The sequence below is a fragment of the Xenopus laevis genome, chromosome 9_10S (genome assembly GCF_017654675.1).
Source record: "Xenopus laevis strain J_2021 chromosome 9_10S, Xenopus_laevis_v10.1, whole genome shotgun sequence".
Classification (NCBI taxonomy): domain Eukaryota; kingdom Metazoa; phylum Chordata; class Amphibia; order Anura; family Pipidae; genus Xenopus; species Xenopus laevis.
Genome location: NC_054388.1, coordinates 15,107,296 through 15,127,201, shown reverse-complemented (window position 1 = coordinate 15,127,201; position 19,906 = coordinate 15,107,296). Strand labels below are relative to the sequence as shown.

Below are 19,906 nucleotides of genomic sequence, written 5' to 3'. Positions count from 1 at the left end.
GTGTGTAGCCATGGGGGCAGCCATTCATGTAAAAAAAGGAGAAAAGGCACAGGCTACTTAGCAGATAACAGATATGATCTACAATAGAATACAATGGGATTCTACAGAGTGCATATGTTATCTGCTATGTTACCTGTGCCTTGAATGACTGTAGTAGTGTTTCTAAAGCAGTTTTACCAGTGCAGAGAAACAGTACATTATATTTGAATAGCTTTTTTTGGTGCTACTGATAATGAAGACCATCTGCTAAGTGTAAGACTGCAGCTAGTTGCATATAAAGGTCTATATAAAAAAAAAATCCCTTTTTTTCTTATTTTTAAAATAGTGGCATATTTACCGTTGCATCCGACGTGACGCCTGCGATTTTGCGCAGCGGAATCGCCCGTGTAGTCCTGCCCTAAGAGCCCTTAGGAAATTAATTGTAGCAACATCCTAATTTGCTTAGGGTTACCCAGAATGCCTTGTTCCCCCAGAAGCAGCTTTGGACCAACCATAAAAGCAGATTGTTCTTTATTAAGCAGAGGTAGGTAGAGGCTCAGTCTCTCCGCTGTGCTCCCGACATAAGCACAATTTACAGTGTGGACCACAGAATGAGTAGCACTGTGTATCATTTATACAGATCCTTCTATAGAGCAGCACTGAGTGGAACTGAAAAGACTCTGGCAATGAATTTGATCTTTAGAAACATCGGCACCTGAAACATCCCATGACACATAGATAAACTCAGTCCTGTAGTCCTTGTGAACGATGGTGATCCAGACGCACAATGTGAGTCTCATATCAACAACCAATCACTGGAAGGCAGCTAAAACGAAGGGCTTAACAATCCACAAGGTGGTCCATTCAAAAGCGATTGCATTTTGCACAGCAGTCCTGTGCCGGTAGCAAGACGTCGTTCTTATGGAGCAAAAAGCAATGGTGCCTGAAACTGATGGGAAGTGGTAGTGCAACTATCATCTATAATCCAAATTATTTGCAATATCATTTGTAATTATACATTCTAATTAGCCAAAATTAGATCCAGTAGCTCCCATTGCACTTGTTTGGGCTACTCTTACCCCCGCTTTGTTTTTTCCCCCGCACTCCAAAACACTCAGAGGTCTGGTAGGGAAAGCAATGCAAAGATAATGTGAAGTTACAGCGGGTCGTTTCAGTGTTGTTTAGCAGCCGGGAACTATAAGACATTTATTGGATGTCACGAACAAAGGATGGGGAGCTGGATGTACCCCAGGCAGGTAGGATTTACAATGGAGGGGCTGGGGGAGGTGTATCTGAAAATATTTTATCAATGATCCTGCTGGACTAGATGCTTTAACCCCATAAGAATCTGTTAGGATTGGTAATTCAGTGACTTCACAATAAATAAGTCATCATTATGTAAAATTAAGTTTACAAGTCACATGAAGGGGAAACAAAAGCAGTAAACACAATGTTTACACATAAAACTGTCCCTGACCCCTTCATCAGAACCAGGGACACCATCAGAAATCAGTGGGCCCCGTACAAAAATATTTCTGGGCCCCCTAGTCCCTTTCCATCCAAGCCCCATCCCACAATAAAAAGGCCACACAGACATCAGCACTGAAACAGTAACAACACTCTTCCACAAGTTATCAAAAGCCATCGGTGGCCAGGGCCCCCCGTCAAAGTTAGTTAAAAAAAAAAAGCATTGGTGGCCAGGGCCCCCCTATAAGTTAACACAAAATTAGGGCCCCCCCTATAAGATAAAAAAAAAAGATTGGTGGCCAGGCCACCCTGTTAGTAAAAGAAAACAACAAAATGAATTGGTGACCAGGGTCCCCATTAATAGTTTTTAAAAACATTGGCGGCCAAGCGACTTTCGGTGGCTCAAGGGGGGCCCAGCTAATTTGGGAAATGCAGCACTGTTGGGGCTACGGTTGCCACCTTTTCTAAAAAATGTTACCGGCCGGTGGTGGGGGCGGGAACAAAAGGGGGTGGTCAGTGACGAAAAAGGGGGCAGAGCCACGCACAGTGGCGCAAAAGGGGGCGGAGCAACACGCACGATGGCCAGAAGCCTGAAAAAAACGGTACATTCTGAGTGAATTGGGGGCGGGCCAAGGGCTTTTTAAGGGCATTACAAATTACCGGCAACAACATTGCCAGTAAATTTGTAATACCTGCCCTAGCCTTGGCAGGTGTTTTACCGGCTATGCCGGTAAAATACCAGACAGGTGGCAACCCTAGTCGGGCCCTCCTTAAAGCTTAAAAACCAAAAGGCCCGGTACAGCTCTCCCCCCTGTGGCTCCCTGATCAGAACTCCCACAGACCTTCCCACTCAGACAGACAGATATGAAAGCAGGGAGGAGAACTCTTTGCCTTCGGAACTGATCCTCTCCAATCTAGCAAGGGGGGTCCTGCTGAGGGAGCCATGGCCACAAAGAGCTCTTGATGAGTGAATAACAGTGCAAGAGGCTGGCTCGTTATCATAATTACAATATTCCTGGTGTCAGTAGCTGCGGTGCATGTTCTATCCAAAGGGAGAATTAAACTTCAATGCTAATTGTCTTCCTGAATCGCTCTCTGGGGTGAAAAACAAATCAATTTAAAAAAGTACGCCATTATAGTTTGGATCCAAAAAAGGAGGAATGAGCGAGGTCCGCAATTTATTCATTCTATTTTGTTTTCCTTTTCCTGGGAGGCTTTTGGGGGGTACCTGAGAGACAAGAAATATACAGGAGTCAGCAAGGAACCAGAGGCGTAACAGTGAACGTTTAAAGGGATACTGTCATGGGAAAACATGTTTTTTTCCCAAAATGAACCAGTTAATAGTCCTGCTCCAGCAGAATTCTGCACTGAAATCCATTTCTCAAAAGAGCAAACTGATTTTTTTATATTTAATTTTGAAATCTGACACGGGGCTAGACATATTCTCAGTGTCCTAGCTGCCCCCAGTCATGTGACTTGTGCCTGCACTACTTTCTGCCAGGCTGTTATTTCTCCTACTTAAAGGAACTGTAACACAATTTTTTTACATTCAAAATATCAGTTCTAAATATTTTTATTAGAAAATATTTCATAACGAAAATTCAAAAGTGTAAGAAATTTAAAGTTACTGATGATTTATCGAGCTCAGGGTGCAGATCTCATCCAAGTCTCGCAGCATTCTTCCGTGTAGCTCCCCCCGCTCCCCATGCAGGCTCACACATCGCTCGTTCCTACTGGCATGCAGACTTCACTGGAGATAAGCTCCGTCACCCATCCCTCTCCCTGCACTGTTGATGACTGTCCATAAATCACACAGAAGCTCGACTCCGGAAGACAGGCAGTCAACCACATCGCCTTTTTAAATTTGCCCAGTAAATGAGTGGTAATGTAATTTATTCAAAAACCATTCATAATATTGCAATTTTTTAATGCTTCATATGTTATTAAAAGTATTTAGAATGCATATATTTAAAGTAAAAAAAATGTGTTACTTTTTCTTAAATGTAACTGAATCAGTCTCAGTGGGACTTGGCTTTTACTATTTAGTGCTGTTCTTATATCTACCAGGCAGCTGTTATCTTGTGTTGAGAGGGGTTATCTGGTTACCTTCCCATTGTTCTGTTGCTAGGCTGCTGGGGGGAAGGGAGGGGGGGTGATATCACTCCAACTTGCAGTACAGCAGTAAAGAGTGACTGAAGTTTATTAGAGCACAAGTCACATGGCTGGGGGCAGCTGGGAAACTGACAATATGTCGAGCCCCATGTCAGATTTCAAAATTGAATATGAAAAAAATCTGTTTGCTCTTTTGAAAAATGGATTTCAGTGCAGAATTCTGCTGGAACAGCACTATTAACTGATGAGTTTTGAAGAAAACATGTTTTCCCATGACAGTATCCCTTTAAACGGTCCACTATAGCCGTCACAGTTACTAACGAATACAAACAGATTTACCCCAGCGGAACGAAGTGAGGAGCTCCCCCAGGCAGTAGAACGGAACTGTAACGAGCATAGCCACAGTGAAAAATACAGCCAGACCCACAGCATTAAGCTTGGCAAGAAGAGGGTAAACCCAGATGCCCGATGCATGGTGTATCCACAAAACCCTGGGGAAAAAGGCAATATGGCAGAGGTTAGTTTCCCTACATCAACTCCTGCACAGGTTACAGCAATGGCAAACCTTGAGTCTGGTTCAGCCTCGTCCAATCATCATCTTACCAGGCCATGTAGAACAAAGAGAAGATGGCCATTATGGATATGCCCCTTTTCCTGCTGGGATATCGATGTGAGCAGGCAAAGAGCTCGATGAGGAGAAGTGGGAGGACAACCGTATGCTGGGGGGGGGAAGAGGAGACAATGAAAGGTCAGACAAGCAGGCATACCGTAAATACTCGAGTATAAGCCGAGTTTTTCAGCCCCCAAAATATGCTGAAAAACTCTAACTCGGCTTATACTCGGGTCAATCGCAAAAACGGTCGCCGGCACCCAAGAATAGTCTCCAAGAATATTCACCGGCGTCCAAGAATGGTCGCCGGCATCCAAAAACGAGACGCCGGCAACTCCAATGGGAGCAGAAACCCTCAATTTTTTGATTGAAACTTACCAGATGCTGCTGCATTTCTCACCCTAGGCTTATACTCGAGTCAATAAGCTTTTCCAGTTTTTGGAGGTAAAATTAGGTACCTCGGCTTATAATCGGGACGGCTTATACTCGAGTATATACACGGTAATACTTTAAAGACTCCGAATGTTGTCTCTAGGTGCCACCTTAAGGTGATCATAGACGCACAGATAATATTGTACGAAACTAATTTTCGTGCGATATTCGGTGTGAGCCGACCGATATTGGCAGAAGCCTTGGATATCGCTCGTCTCGTTCATGGGGCTGGATGGAAAATTTTCATCGGGTACCTTTGAAGACCATTGTTAGTGCTGAATCATCAGATACAGGTAGAATTCTATTGTTTCTATATGTATAGCTGACCATTTAGCTCTACACGTGTCTATTGAAACGAACAAATCTTTCTTGGAAACATCTTTACCAATTGTTATGTCTATGGCCACCTTAAAGCACTGCCCTGCAAACACGATATAAGGGTGATGCGCTCCAAACAAGCAACCATGACTTTTCTATTGGGAAAAGTCTGGAGGGGGCACTTACAAGATGAGTACGAGGAACCGTGGCCTGTAGGGAAGGAGCTATAACAAGGCGCGGAGCAAACGTGAGTGCACTTACCATGCAGTGGTTTAACCATTGTGGAATAATAGAGTCCAGAACCTTTGGGTAGACAAGCTCCCGATCATAGGCATAGATACTCCAGAACGAGGTCACTACAAACTGATGAGAGATACAAATCTCATTAGTGCAGGCTAAAGGGTAAGCGAACCTTCCCATTCCCTCTGGATATTACAGAGAGAGACTCTACAATTAGCCAATGACTTTCATGTTGCTGTTTTTAAGATGTTTTTAAGTTCATGCATTTGCCCTGCTGCTCTCCAGGCTGGTGTTTACAATCCCTGCTGTCGGAAGGAGCATCCCTTTCTATCTACCCCCCAAAAAATATAGAGCAATACTGCCTGCATTATTATTACTTTGTTGCCAAACCCACTTACCACGCCTATGGGAAATGCCAGGATGGCGAAGGTGCCGTCTCTGAGCTGCAGGAGGAAGGAGGAAAGCTTCTTTTTCTTCCGCAGCAGTAACTGCGCCAGATCCGCTAGGACACATATTGCAAAGAACACGGTCTGAAGAACCTGGAACAGGCAAAACAGCGTCAGGCTTACTATGTTACTACTGAATCAGTGGTACAGGCTGATACATTAGATAGCTTTAAGAAGGGGTTGGATGGTGTTTAGCAAGTGAAGGAATACAGAGTTATGGGTTGATCCTCATAGTACAAGTTGATCCTGGGACTGTTCCCATTGCCATTTTGGAGACAGGAAGGAATTTTTTCCCCCTCTGAGGCAAATTGGAGAGGCTCCAAATTGGGTTTTTTGCCTTCTGCTGCATCAATTAACAGTTAGGCAGGTTATATATAGTCTTAAAAGGTTGAACTTGATGGACTTTTCAACCTAACTTACTATGTTACTATACCCAAAATATTCTTTCCAACCCATCCTTTTAATGTTGGCCATATGCCTTTAAGGTTGGGATTATGCCTTTAATGTGAGTTGGTCCTTCAATTTGGGTCCAGCCAGGGGTTAATTAAGAGGCCTTAAATTTGCAGAATTAGACCATGTAATGATAAGAGCCGTGGCAGTGGCCATTCTCTTGGCACGGGGTGGTCCTCTGTTGGTGTATTTCAGATGGTGGAGAAGTGGGTGGGAGCAGGGACAGTTTTAGGTGCTTCATACAGTTCAGACCCTTCTAATAATAATAATAATAAGTTACAGAATATCCATGCAGAACCAAGACTGTTACACAGAATATCAGTCTAAATGATATATTTATCTGGGATATAATTTTCACTGGGAAGCGCATCTGTTGTTACACATTGTTCACATTCCCGAAGCCCTGCCTCTGTCAGAACATCCATTTCCAGTGACATTATCCAAGGGCCACAGAATTCCTAGATAATCCAGGGGAGCACTAATGATAAATGCTTGGGGGAAGATTATGTAAATGGACACAATATCTTACATAACGAATAGTGTAAATGGTACGGGTTTGTGGGGAGTACAGACAGGTGGGCAGATTAGACAATCACAAAACACTCACTTGTGCAGATACAAATTCTTCTGTAATAACCCCAGACTTCCCATCATCCTCGGCACTTGAGAGAGGTAGGTCACTGACATGTATAGAGACCCTTCATATGGCTGCAGCATGAATCTCACTTAAACCCCATCTGTATCACCTATGGAGGTATGTTGGCACCCCTGAATCTGAATGCCCACTTGGGTAAGTATCTCCTTAAAGGAACTAAAGCCTAACCAACGAAGTAGCTAGAAATGTTTACATTATATTTTGAGCTTCTGTACCAGCCCAAGGCAACCACAGCTCTTTAGCAGTAGAGATCTGTGTCTCAAAAGATGCCCCAGTAGCTCCCCATCTTCTTTTCTGCTGATTCACTGCACATGCTCTGTGCTGCTGTCACTTACTGAGCTTAGGGACCCACTCACAATATACAGTACACATAGAATAGAAATGTCACAATATAAGGCTGATTAGTAATTAATACAGATAATTACTACATGGCAGCACAGAAACCAGTGCAATTAGCATCAGAATTTAATAATCAGCAAACCTGTAGCATCAGCTTATATTACAGGGGAATCTCATTTTCTGCTGGATAATTAGTGACGAGCCCTAAGCTTAGCTTCTCAACAGCCAATCAGAGACACAGACACTTTCCAAGATGGTGACCCCCTGTGACAAGTTTGAAGTCCTGGATCATTGCTGCTATTGACAAGCTGAAACTTTAAGGCTGGTGCAATAAGTTCAGTATATAAAATATTCTCCTTTAAACAGGGATGCTCCTGCCAGGCGGAAGTGAGTGGCCAGTTACAAGGGGTGGCAAAAAGCCGCCTCTTGTTTTTTTTAACCAGAAAATTGTTTTAAACCAGAAAATTCGGAAAACATAACTTAAAAACAGGGAAATGCACCCATTGAAATGCATTATAAATTGGTTGGACCACAAATAAAAAATGTAAAATGTGGGAAAACTTAAAATCAGGGTACTTATAAAATCGAGGTTTCACTGTATTTGCCTTTTTCTTCTGACTCTTTCCAGCTTTCAAATGTGTCACTGACCCCATCTAAAAACAAATGCTCTATAAAGTGACACATTTATTGTTATTGCTAGTTTTTATAATTCATCTTTCAGTCCCTCTCCTATTCATATTCCAGTCTCTTATTCAAATTAAAGCATGGTTGCTAGGGGAATTTGTACCCTAGCTACCAGAGCTGCTGAAATTGCTGCTGAATAAAAATCTAAATAACGCAAAACCCCCAAATAATAAAACAATTGCAGAACATTCTCAGAATATCATTTTGTCCTAAAAGTTAATTTGAAGGAACAGTAACACACAAAAAAAAAGAAATTGTTTTAAAGGAATGAAAATATAATGTACTGTTGCCCTGCACTGTAAAAATTGGTGTGTTTGCTTCAGAAACGCTACTATAGTTGATATAAACAAGCTGCTGTGTAGCCATGGGGGCAGCCATTCAATCACAGGACACACAGTAGATACAGTCATATGAAATAGTTTGGGAACCCCTCTCATCCTACATAATAATTTACTCCACTTTCAACAAAAAAGATAACAGTGGTATGTTTTTCTTTCCCATGAACAACTAAGTACTGGGGTGTTTTCTGAACAAAGATTTTTAGTGAAGCAGTATTCAGTTGTATGAAATTAAATCAAATGTGAAAAACTGGCTGTGCAAAAATTTGGGTACCCTTGTAATTTTGCTAATTTGAATGCCTGTAACTGCTCAGTACTGATTACTGGCAACCAGGTCTGGACTGGGAGTCAAAATAGGCCCTGACATTCTAAGTACACAGAGGTCCTCCACCAGCCCACTAAACAGTGACGGTCTATGGGTCCTCACTGCAGCCCATCTGGCATTTGCCAGAACCCACAGATTGCCAGTCCGGGCCTGCTGGCAACACCAAATTGGTTGGATTAGCTCGTTAAAGGTGGCCATAGACTCAAAGATCCGCTCGTTTGGCGACATCGCCAAACGAGCGGATCTTTCCCCGATATGCCACTAACAACATGGCTATATCAGGGGTAATTCGAACGTTCGGCCATATGGCTGAACGATCGAATTACGATGCGCCAAGGGGCTCCAACGGGTCGGTCGGGTAAAAATCCAACCTTCCCGATCGATATCGTAGCCAGATATCGATCGGGAAGACCCGTCAGAAGCCCCCATACACGGGCAGATAAGCTGTCAAATCGGTCCAAACAACCGATATCGGCAGCTTTATCTGCCCATGTATGGCCACCATAAGCCTTGAACTTCATAGGCAGGTGTGTCCAATCATGAGAAAAGGTATTTAAGGTGGCCAATTGCAAGTTGTGCGTCTGTTTGACTCTCCTCTGAAGAGTGACCACATGGGATCCTCAAAGCAACTCTCAAAAGATCTGAAAACAAATATTGTTCAGTATCATGGTTTAGGGGAAGGCTACAAAAAGCTATCTCAGAGGTTTAAACTGTCAGTTTCAACTGTAAGGAATGTAATCAGGAAATGGAAGGCCACAGGCACAGTTGCTGTAAAACCCAGGTCTGGCAGGCCAAGAACAATACAGGAACGGCATATGAGCAGGATTGTGAGAATGGTTACAGAGAACCCAAAGGTCACCTTCAAAGACCTGCAAGAACATCTTGCTGCAGATGGTGTATCTGTACATCTGTGATTCTACAATTCAGCTCAATTTGCACAGAGAACATCTGTATGGCAGGGTGATGAGAGAGAAGCCCTTTCTGCACATACATCACAAACAGAGTCGTGGCGTTAGTCATTTTGAAACAAAGTGCTTTGGACTGATGAGACAAAAATTTAGTTATTTGGTCATAATAAAAACAACATCGCATTCCAAGAAAAACACTTGCTACCAACTGTCATATTTGGTGGAGGTTCCATCATGCTGTGGGGCTAGTTCAGGGGCTGGGGCCCTTGTTAAAGTCAAGGGTCGGATGAATTCAACCAATATCAACAAATTCTTCAGGCTAATGTTCAAGCATCAAAAAAGGAGGGTTGTGGGTGCACTCCTAAGGCCATATAAAAACAAATTTAAGTACAATAATCCCTTAAAAGCCACCTACGCAGGTGGTGGGGGAGGATCTAGTCCACAAATTGAAACCAAGCTTCAGGAGACATTTACTCCAAGTAATGCTATTAAGCAGAGAGGTATATGAGCTTTTATATTTTGATCACAGGTAAACAACCTGTTTATGGGTTTCACCTTGACGTGGTATGGTGGTATGATCATAACTTTGTAACAAAAAAACCCTGTTTTTCTTTTTTAAATACATACACTTGCATATTCATTGAATCATTTAGACAGGGGATTATTGTACTTAAATACGTTTTTGTAAGGCCATAGGAGTGCACCCACAACCCTCCTTTTTTGTACTTGTTCAAGCATCAGTCACAAAGTTGAAGTTACGCTGCAGGGGTTGGATATTTCAACAAGACAATGACCCTAAACACACTTTACAACATTCTGGAATGGCCATCACAGTCCCCTGACTTGAATATCATGGAAAATCTATGGGATGATTTGAAGCAGACTGTCCATGCTCGGCAGCCATCAAATTTAACTGAACTGGAGAGATTTTGGTTAAGGCATGTTATATATTAAAAGGCTGTTGCTACTTCGAAAGCTCAGCCAATGATAAACAAAACACCAAAGAATTAAGAGGGTTCCCAAACTTTTACATATGACTGTAACAGGTAAGTTCTGAAGAATCCCACTGTATACTAGAGCTTATCTGTTATCTGCTGTGTATCCTGTGCCTTTTCTCCTTTTTCAGCTTTGAATGACTGCCCCCATGGCTACACAACAGCTTGTTTATATAAACTATAGAGGTACTTATCTGTTATCTACTGTGTGTCCTGTGCTTGAATGGCTGCCCCCATGGCTACACAGCAGCTTGTTTATATCAACTATAGTAGTACTTATCTGTTATCTACTGTGTATCCTGTGCTTGAATGGCTGCCCCCATAGCTACACAGCAGCTTGTTTATATAAACTATAGTAGTACTTATCTGTTTTCTACTGTGTATCTTGTGCTTGAATGGCTGCCCCCATGGCTACACAGCAGCTTGTTTATATCAACTATAGTAGTACTTATCGGTTATCTACTGTGTATCCTGTGCTTGAATGGCTGCCCCCATAGCTACACAGCAGCTTGTTTATATAAACTATAGTAGTACTTATCTGTTTTCTACTGTGTATCCCGTGCTTGAATGGCTGCCCCCATGGCTACACAGCAGCTTGTTTATATAAACTATAGTAGTACTTATCTGTTATCTACTGTGTATCCTGTGCTTGAATGGCTGCCCCCATGGCTGCACAGCAGCTTGTTTATATCAACTATAGCAGTATTTATCTGTTATCTACAGAGTATCCTGTGCTTGAATGGCTGCCCCCATGGCTACACAGCAGCTTGTTTATATAAACTATATTAGTACTTTTCTGTTATCTACTGTGTAGCCTGTTCTTGAATGGCTGCCCCCATGGCTACACAGCAGCGTGTTTATATAAACTATAGTAGTACTTATCTGTTATCTACTGTGTATCCTGTGCTTGAATGGCTGCCCCCATGGCTACACAGCAGCTTGTTTATATAAACTATAGTAGAGTTTTTGAAGCAAACACACCAGTTTATCCAGTGCAGGGCAATAGTACCTTATATTTTCATTACTTTAAAACATTTTTGGGGTTTTTGTTCCTTTAAAGGTGACCAGCCCCTTTATATAACTCAAGTGGCCCCTTAGGCAATGCCACAGTCCACAGAAAAAGAGACACTCCAGCTATTAAACTCTCTGAATAAAGCAACTGGTACACGTGTAACATTCCTGAATCCCTGCCTATGACCCACAATTCATTAAACATAAATAACATTATCTATGGGTCATGGAATTCCTCAATTAATCAGGGGGAGGGCTAAGTAGCAGAGCAATAATAAATGTGGGGGAGATCAAATGGCACTTATGTAAATAACTCAAATATCTTGTATTATAAACAGCCTAAAGGGTTCATGCAGCATATAGATGGATTTGCGGAAAACACTGGAACAACCCATTGGGTTCCAGAGTCTGTGAGTCTAATATGTGTATGACTGCTATATGAGTATGGGGGTGTAGGACCCCTAGAGCAGCTGTTCTTTACACAACCCCACCTTGATTAGCTGCAGCCTTGGGCAACCACCTTGACATGGAGGTGCACTTGGTTTCAGCATCACTCGTGCAGATTCTCCATTTTTTTTAGGCAACGTCACCTGTGATGAGCGGCCAGTGCCTTCAATACAAGAAGAGCACATGCAACCAGATTGGATCCACAATGAACATGGAGAAAAGAAACAGAGAAATGTCGAAGGAGGTGAGACAGGGTTTGCTCACCTTTGATTTAACTTTCAGCACGACGTAGAGAGATATTCTGAGACAATTTGCAATTGGTTTACCTTTATTATTTGTGGCTTTTGAGTTATTTAGCTTTTTATTCAGCAGCTCAGCAGTTTGCAGGTTCTGCAATCTGATTGCTAGGGTCCCAATTCCCCTAGCAACCATGCACAGATTTGAATAAGAGACAGGAATATGAATAGGAGAGGCCTGAATACAAAGATGAATAAAAAAAAAAAAAAAAAGTAGCAATAAAAATAAATGTAATCCTAGTCACCTGGCGACAAATCGCCTTTTCTTCGGGCGACTAATCTCCCCGAACTGCCTTCCCCTCGGCTGGAATGTAAATCGCCGATGGGATGGCACTCAGAGAGTTTTGTTTTCCGATGTCGGCCGAAGTTTCCTCATGAGGCAACTTCGGGCGATCTCCCCAAATCTGAGCGTGTCTCTGCCCTTACAGAGCATTTGTTTTTTTTCTTGTTTTTTTAGATGGGGTCAGTGACCCCCCATTTGAAAGCTAGAAAGAGTCAGAAGAAGACGGTAAATAATTCAAATGCTATAACAACTGAATAATTGAGATGGATTGAAAAGAATTGCTAAGAATTGGCCATTGGCCACCCATTTAAAGACCAGTCACAAATGAAATCCACTAGCTGTCGGTACAGTGAGCAATTAGCATAAATGAATGCTGCAGACTGCACTGATTTATAAGCAGCCATGTAGAGCAGGAGTGATTGAGGCACAGAGAATTCCTATGTTATGTGGCTGCTGATATATACAAAGGGAGCAGCAGCACATGACTAGGATGGCAGAGCTGAAGCTGATCTCTCCTACTGGAAGTGCCACTCACATACACTGCCTGACATGCCAACTCACTCATCCTCAGGAGTAGGTGCTGGGAGGTGGGAGCATTGTAGAGGGCAAGCCATTATTGCTGCAGAGGGGATAAACTAAATGGCCCTGTCAGTGCTGTAGGGATTAGTGCTATATTAAGCATGCAATCAGGGGTCCCTGCATCACTGTACGCCTAATGCAGCACTAACCTGGTTAATGAACGTCAAGTACTTCCATCTGCCCCCATAAGTGTGAGCCCCGTGGCTCTGGGCCACTCCTGTCACCTCCAGGTTCTGGTAAACCCCGAACACATTCCAGCCCAGGAATCCCAGATGTAGTGCCAACACCGCCGCCATCTTGGTACTCCTCCTACGTCTTGCCGGACCGAACCAACTGTGCCTGTAGGAGGAGGGAACAATACTTTGTCAGGGTAAAGACCGCAGTGAAGGAAGCCAGTAGTTGTTATAATACACTGTGTCCCTTTGTGTCTCCTGCAGACGGAGCGCAGTGGCGCCGAGCGCCTTTGTGTATTAACTACCCCCACGAATAAACATGGTTTGTTCCAAAGCCTCGTCACGCGTTTTCGATCGGCGTCATCTTGAGAGAGTCCAGAGTCTGTCAGGTGTCAAGGTGCCCTCAGGGGATGGGGGAATATTGTGTAGAAGGTGCAGTGGTACTTCCTGTATCCCTTAGTAATAAAGATAGGAATGCTGCTCTTCAACTAGACCAATAGTCATAATACTGATAATACTTTTCCTTCTGTTCATATCCCCTGTGGAGAATGACAGTATTATTGCTGGTAGTGAGACTAATAACTGTGGCCATATGATTTAATAATAATCTTAATACAGCTGCTAATAATACTGCTGCCCATATAATGTAATGACTGTTCCAGCTCCACTGGCAAAAACAGTGCTATCTATATACAGGTATGGGACCTATTATCCAGAATGCTCAGGCCTCGGGGTTTTCTGGATAACCGATAGGGTTGCCACTTTTGTTGGCACCTAAACCTGAACAAAGGGGGTGGGGCGGATAGCATTGGGGGTGGAGCAGTGGTGTCATAAGAGGCAGACACATTCAAGTAGGTGGAGTTATGACACTTGGGTGGGGTTAGGGTTGCCACCCGGCCAGTATTTTACCGGCCTAGCCGGTAAAACACCGGCCAAGGCTGGGGCCAGTATTACAAATTTGCCGGTAAATCTGTCATATTCCTAACGCCCGCCCCCAACCCGCTCAAAATTTACCTTTTTTGCTGCCTTCTGGCCAATCACACATTCTGGCTCCACCCCTTTACATCATGGCCCGCCCCCTTTTACATCACGGTCCGCCCATTTGCTCCCGCCCCCACCACCAGCCGATGAGCATTTTATTAAAAGGTGGCAAACCTAGATGGGGTTATTGCATCACTGAAGGCCCCCCCCCCCATACACGGTCCGATAAAAGCTGCCGACAGACAGTCGGCAGCACATTGGCCCATGTGTTGGGTTGCCACCTGGCCGGCAGGGCCGGATTTACATAGTGGGTGCCCCTAGGCCCACTACGGTCCGTCACCCCTATCGCCTCCAGGGGGACAGGAGCAATGGGGATTGGCGCACGGGAAATTAAAAAAAATTATTGTCTCTCCAGCGCATCCCCAGTGTTTTTGAACAAATGTGGGTGTGGTTGGGCAGCATGCCGCCCCCCTAAAATCCTGCCGCCCTAGGCCTGGGCCTAGGTGGCCTTTCCACAAATCCGGGCCTGCTGGCCGGTAAAAATAATGGTTGATCCCAATGTTATTAATAGGGAAAAAAGATAAATATATAGGAAGGCCGGTATTTTTTTCCAGAAAAGGTGGCAACCCTACTCGTGTGTGGGGCCATCCGACACGATGGATATCTGGCCAAAAGTCGGGCAGATGTCAATCGGGCCTGTTTGTTGATGCGGTCCCGCGATCTGACCGCCCGTATTGCCTCTATTCTGATCCGATCGTTGGGCCCTAGGGCCTACAAACGGATCAGCCTGTTATCGCCGACCTTAATGTGGGCATATCAGTGGAGATCTGCTCGTTTGGCGAGATCACCAAACGAGCGGTTCTCCCTGTGTATGGCCACCTTTAGACGCAACTAGCTGGCTTTCCATCCAGTTTTCTCAATGTTGTAAACCGGACAGAAAGTTTTGATGTCCAGTTCAAAACCACACTGGTGGCAACCCTATCTCTTATCTATAGTCTTATTCCTGATGAGTAAGACCAATCCTTTATCAGTTATCCAGAAAGCTCTGAAATACAGAAATGCTAATTTAGAAAAACAATTTCTTATTTTTGCTTGATTTGTTCTTTTTTTTTTTGTTTCTGTAATAAGACATTAACCTCACTTGATAATTTATTGGCCAGATTAGTGTTCGGTTTTCACAAGGCTGAAAATTTGAAGCAACGTAGGTGGTTCATTACAGTGAGGACAGTGAGGTTGTGGAATGCACTGCCGGGTGATGTTGTGATGGCTGATTCAGTTAATGCCTTGAAGAGTGTCTTGGATGATTTCAAAGGCTATTGTGATACTAAATTCTATAGTAATCTAGATATAAGTATATTTATAATTTATCTGAGAGTAGGGAGGGGTGTGTGTATGGATGCCGGGTTTTCATTTGGAGGGGTTAAACTTGATGGACTTTGTCTTTTTTCAACCCGATTTAAATATGTAACTATGTAACTATGGATACAAGGATTCTGAGTATCCCTTGGAGTCCAGTTACATCAATCATTTAGCAATAGAAACAGTATGGCACAGCTGTAACTCTGCAAAGTACAGGCTGGCCAGAAAAAGAGAGTGAGGGTTTAAGAAGAGGCTACAGAGAGAGGCAACCCAGAGACCTATAACTCTGGAGCTACAAGTCTTAGTGGCTGAGATGAGGCATTGAATACCAGTCACAGCTTCATAGGAGAGAGGCAAAAAGAAAGCCAATTGTAAGTACAACTCACATGGCATCTCAACTACAGTTTGCCAAAAGGCATGTAGGATACTCTGAAGGTTCTGTGGTCAGCCAAGACCAAAATATGGCCTTCAGACTAAATGCCATTTGGCATTTCACAATCACAATCCTTACTGCGGTGGTGGCAGCATCAATCCATGGGAGTGTTTTTCTGTTGAAAGTTTTGAGATGGTATAGGATAGAATAAGTGTGGAGGTACACCTGATGCAGATGGCAAACCACCTGATCTGTGGGAGAAGATTTGCCTCCCAGAAAGGCAATGGGCCCCCGCATAAAGCCCAATCTACACTGTCCTGGAATGGTCAAGCCAGAGTCCAGATTTCAGTCCAATAGAGAATTTATGTCTGGTCTTGAAAAGGTCTCTGGATCTCCCATACATTCTGACCGAACTTGGGCATTGTTGCAAATAAGAATGAGGGAAATGGCAGTGCTCACATATGCAAAACTGAGTGACCCCCTATCCCTATTTATCATGAAACATTTTTGTTGATCAGTGTCAAAAACCAATAAAATAAAATATAAAACTTCTTATGAGCAGTGGCTGGTATTATTTCCCAGTCTTACCTGTAAGTCACATTGATAAGCATAAAATGCATCCAAAATCCTCAGAGACACACAGAGTTGAAAGTATGGTTGGGTGGGGTGGAGTGGCCTTAGGGAAATGGGGACGTGGCTGAGACACGGTTTATAATACAGCTGATTTGGTGTCACTGTGCATTGGGCAGTTGTAAATAACATTTCTAGCACTTATCCTTGAATCCCAACCATAAATCAAGACATTAATTCAGACAGACCAAGAAATACACAAGCAAAAATGTAACCATAACTTATTCCAGAACTAAAGTAAAGCATTCACTATGTACCCCTAAATTACCAAGTTGCTTGGTTCTGCTGATCTCCCTAGAAGAAATGCACTTACTTAATCCACTTTCATTTTTATTTATAATCCTTATTCATCTAGGAAAACTCTAACATTACAACCTATGGTCAGACAAGGATTCTCTGCAGATATGGCACTCGGTAGGCAAATTTATACTTGGAAATAATATTTAGTATGAACTGTTTTTCCCCATGAAACTCCTTCTCTTGTATAAGTACATCAAAAACAGAGGCACCAAGAGGAAATTGAATGAAACTTTTGTGCAGGGAGAAAAAGTGACCCCACAAATGGATATCACATATAATTTAGGCAAGTGACAAGCAGCTGCTCTGTTTTTTAATGTCTCTTTAAATCGTTAATTTGCACTTTTAAATCCAAACTGCTTGCTGTGCATGATTTTTTATTGTTTCACTGTTGCTTGTTTCCTAATAAAAAAAGAACCATAAATTATAAAACTAGAGGGAATCAATTAGGGATGCACTGAATCCACTATTTTGGATTCGGCCGAACCCCTGAATCCTTTGTGAAAGATTTGGCTGAATACCGAACCGAATCTGAACGTGCGCGGCTAAAAAAATTTTTGCTTCCTTGTTTTGTGATGAAAAGTTACATGATTTTAAGGATTCAGATTTGGTTCAGCCAGACACAAGAAGGGGGTAAATTTATCAAAGAGTGAAGTTCCGCCACTAGAGTGAAATTCCGCAGCTCTCAGTTCATTTCTATGGGATTTTGAAAGGCGTATTTATCAATGGGTGAAAGTGAAAGTTCACCCTTTGATAAATACGCCTATAAAAATCCCATAGAAATGAATGGAGAGTGGCGGAATTTCACTCTAGTGGCGGAACTTCACTATTAACTTCACTCTTTGATAAATATACCCCATTGATTCGGCCGAATCTGAATCCTGCTGAAAATAGCTGAATCCTGGCCGAATCCTGGATTCGGTGCATCCCTAGAATCAATAGATGTCATGTGATTGGCAGGAAATAAGCATTGTTGATTCAGTTGCAAATGTTTCCATTTAAAGGGGTTGTTCACCTTTAAATTAACATGTATGATGTAGAGAGTGATATTCTGAGAGGTCCAAATTACCCTAGTAACTATGCATTGATTTGAATAAGAGACTGGAATATGAATAGGAGAGGTCTGAATAGAAAGGCGAGTAATAAAAAGTAGCAATTACTATACATTTGTAGCCTTACAGAGCATTTGTATTTTTAGATGGGGTCAGTGACCCCCATTTGAAAGCTGGAAAGAGTCAGAAGAAAAAGGCAAATAATCCAAGCACTATAAAAAATAAATAATGAAGACCAATTGAAAAGTTCCTTAAAATTGGGGCTATTTTTAATCACATATATTGTAGATTATACGGTGTTGTGATACCGGCTTGCTGGTCACCCTTAATCTTTGCATGGTTTATACCTATCACAGTTTTGGATTTTGGTTGGCCCATTGCTAGGGTTGCATAAGAATAACGTACATCTTCATATTAATTCCCCTGTTATTCAAATGAGATGTTGGACAGGCAGGAAACTATTAGCTATATATACAGGTATGGGACCCGTCATCCAGAATGCTCGGGTCCTGGGGTTTTCCAAATAACAGATCTTTCCATAATTTGGATCTACATACCTTAAAAGGCCCATTTACTAACAATCAAATTGCGTTTTTTCCACGAATCTCAAAAAATTTGTGGTTTTCCAGTGTTTCTAAAAAGCTCTAAAAATTCGAGATTTATTAAGTGTTAAAATCACGAAAACCTCTAATGCCAAACTTCGCCAAGTAAAAGCTGTCAAGTTCCTATAGAAGTCAATGGGAGCTGCACTGATCTGACTGGACCGATTTAATTAAATTCGGACTTTCAGAGCTATTCGTATTTTTTACCGCATCGTTCAGCGCTCTTTTTTTTGTTCTGACTTTTTATAGTCGGATCTTTTATTAAATTCAATGACAATCGTGGTTTTACAGTTTGTGAGTTTAGTCGTGATTTCCAAAACCCATAAATACACTAAAATCCGACCTTCAATAAATATATATGTATACTAGAAAAATCATGTAAACATGAAATAAACCCAATTGGCTGGTTCTGCTTCCAATAAGGATTAATTATATCTTAGTTGGGATCAAGTACAAGCCACTGTTTTATTATTACAGAGAAAAAGGAAATCATTTAAAAAAAATTGGATTATTTGAGTAAAATGTATGGGAGATGGCCTTTCCGTAATTCAGAGCTTTCTAGATAACTTGTTATAACGGATAACGGATCCCATACATGTAGGGGCAGATTTACTAATGGTCGAATATCGAGGGTTAATTAACCCTCGATATTCGACTAGGAACTAAAATCGTTCGACTTCGAATATCGAAGTCGAACGATTTAGCGCTAATCGTACGATCGTACGATCGAAGGATTATTCGTTCGATCGAACGATTAAATCCTTCGAATCGAACGATTCGAAGGATTTTAATCCAACGATCGAAGGAATATCCTTCGATCAAAAAAACACAGGCAAACCTATGGGGACCTTCCCCATAGGCTAACATTGAGTTCGGTAGCTTTTAGCTGCCGAACTAGGGGGTCGAAGTTTTTCTTAAAGAGACAGTACTTCGATTATCGAATGGTCGAATAGTCGAACGATTTTTAGTTCGAATCGTTCGATTCGTAGTCGAAGTCGTAGTCGAAGGTCGAAGTAGCCCATTCGATGGTCGAAGTAGCCAAAAAACACTTCGAAATTCGAAGTTTTTTTAATTCGAATCATTCACTCGAGCTTTGTAAATGTGCCCCGTAGTGTATTTTACAAGTCCCAAAGCAGACCAGTCTCTTGCTGACAGTAAAGCATCATGTACATAATGACGGAGGGCCGATAATGGAAGCCAGTGTTGACCATACCCTGTTTTTAAACCAAACCCATGTTGCAATAACTTTTAAGACCATATACACATTAATGGTGGTAGTACAACAAAAAACCAAATGCTTGGTGCTCATTGCAGGGATATCACTTATATGTGAAAAACTTGTCATATTAAAACATACCCTTAAATCCAAATGCCTCCTTCCTTGTGGATAGTACAGCAACACCCAGCACATGAAACTTAGGGGGCCCTAACAATAATTTCCAAATGCTAACAGACCCCCAAAACAAACCCTATCCTACCAGTAAGGAACATACAGGCAAAGTAGGGCAGGCAGAGTATGGCACAT

At 42.4% G+C, this 19,906-nt stretch overlaps 1 protein-coding gene across 1 annotated transcript; it reads right to left on the bottom strand.

The window, feature by feature from the left end:
* Positions 1–493: 493 nt before the first annotated feature.
* Positions 494–13,380, bottom strand: LOC108702639 (androgen-induced gene 1 protein). The gene is made up of 6 exons (XM_018238246.2): positions 13,064–13,380; positions 5,557–5,697; positions 5,180–5,281; positions 4,162–4,277; positions 3,898–4,049; positions 494–2,674 (listed from the first exon to the last, which is right to left on the bottom strand). The coding sequence occupies exons 1-6, from the start codon at positions 13,208–13,210 to the stop codon at positions 2,634–2,636; spliced, it is 699 nt and encodes a 232-aa protein (XP_018093735.1). The 5' UTR covers positions 13,211–13,380; the 3' UTR covers positions 494–2,633.
* Positions 13,381–19,906: the final 6,526 nt, after the last annotated feature.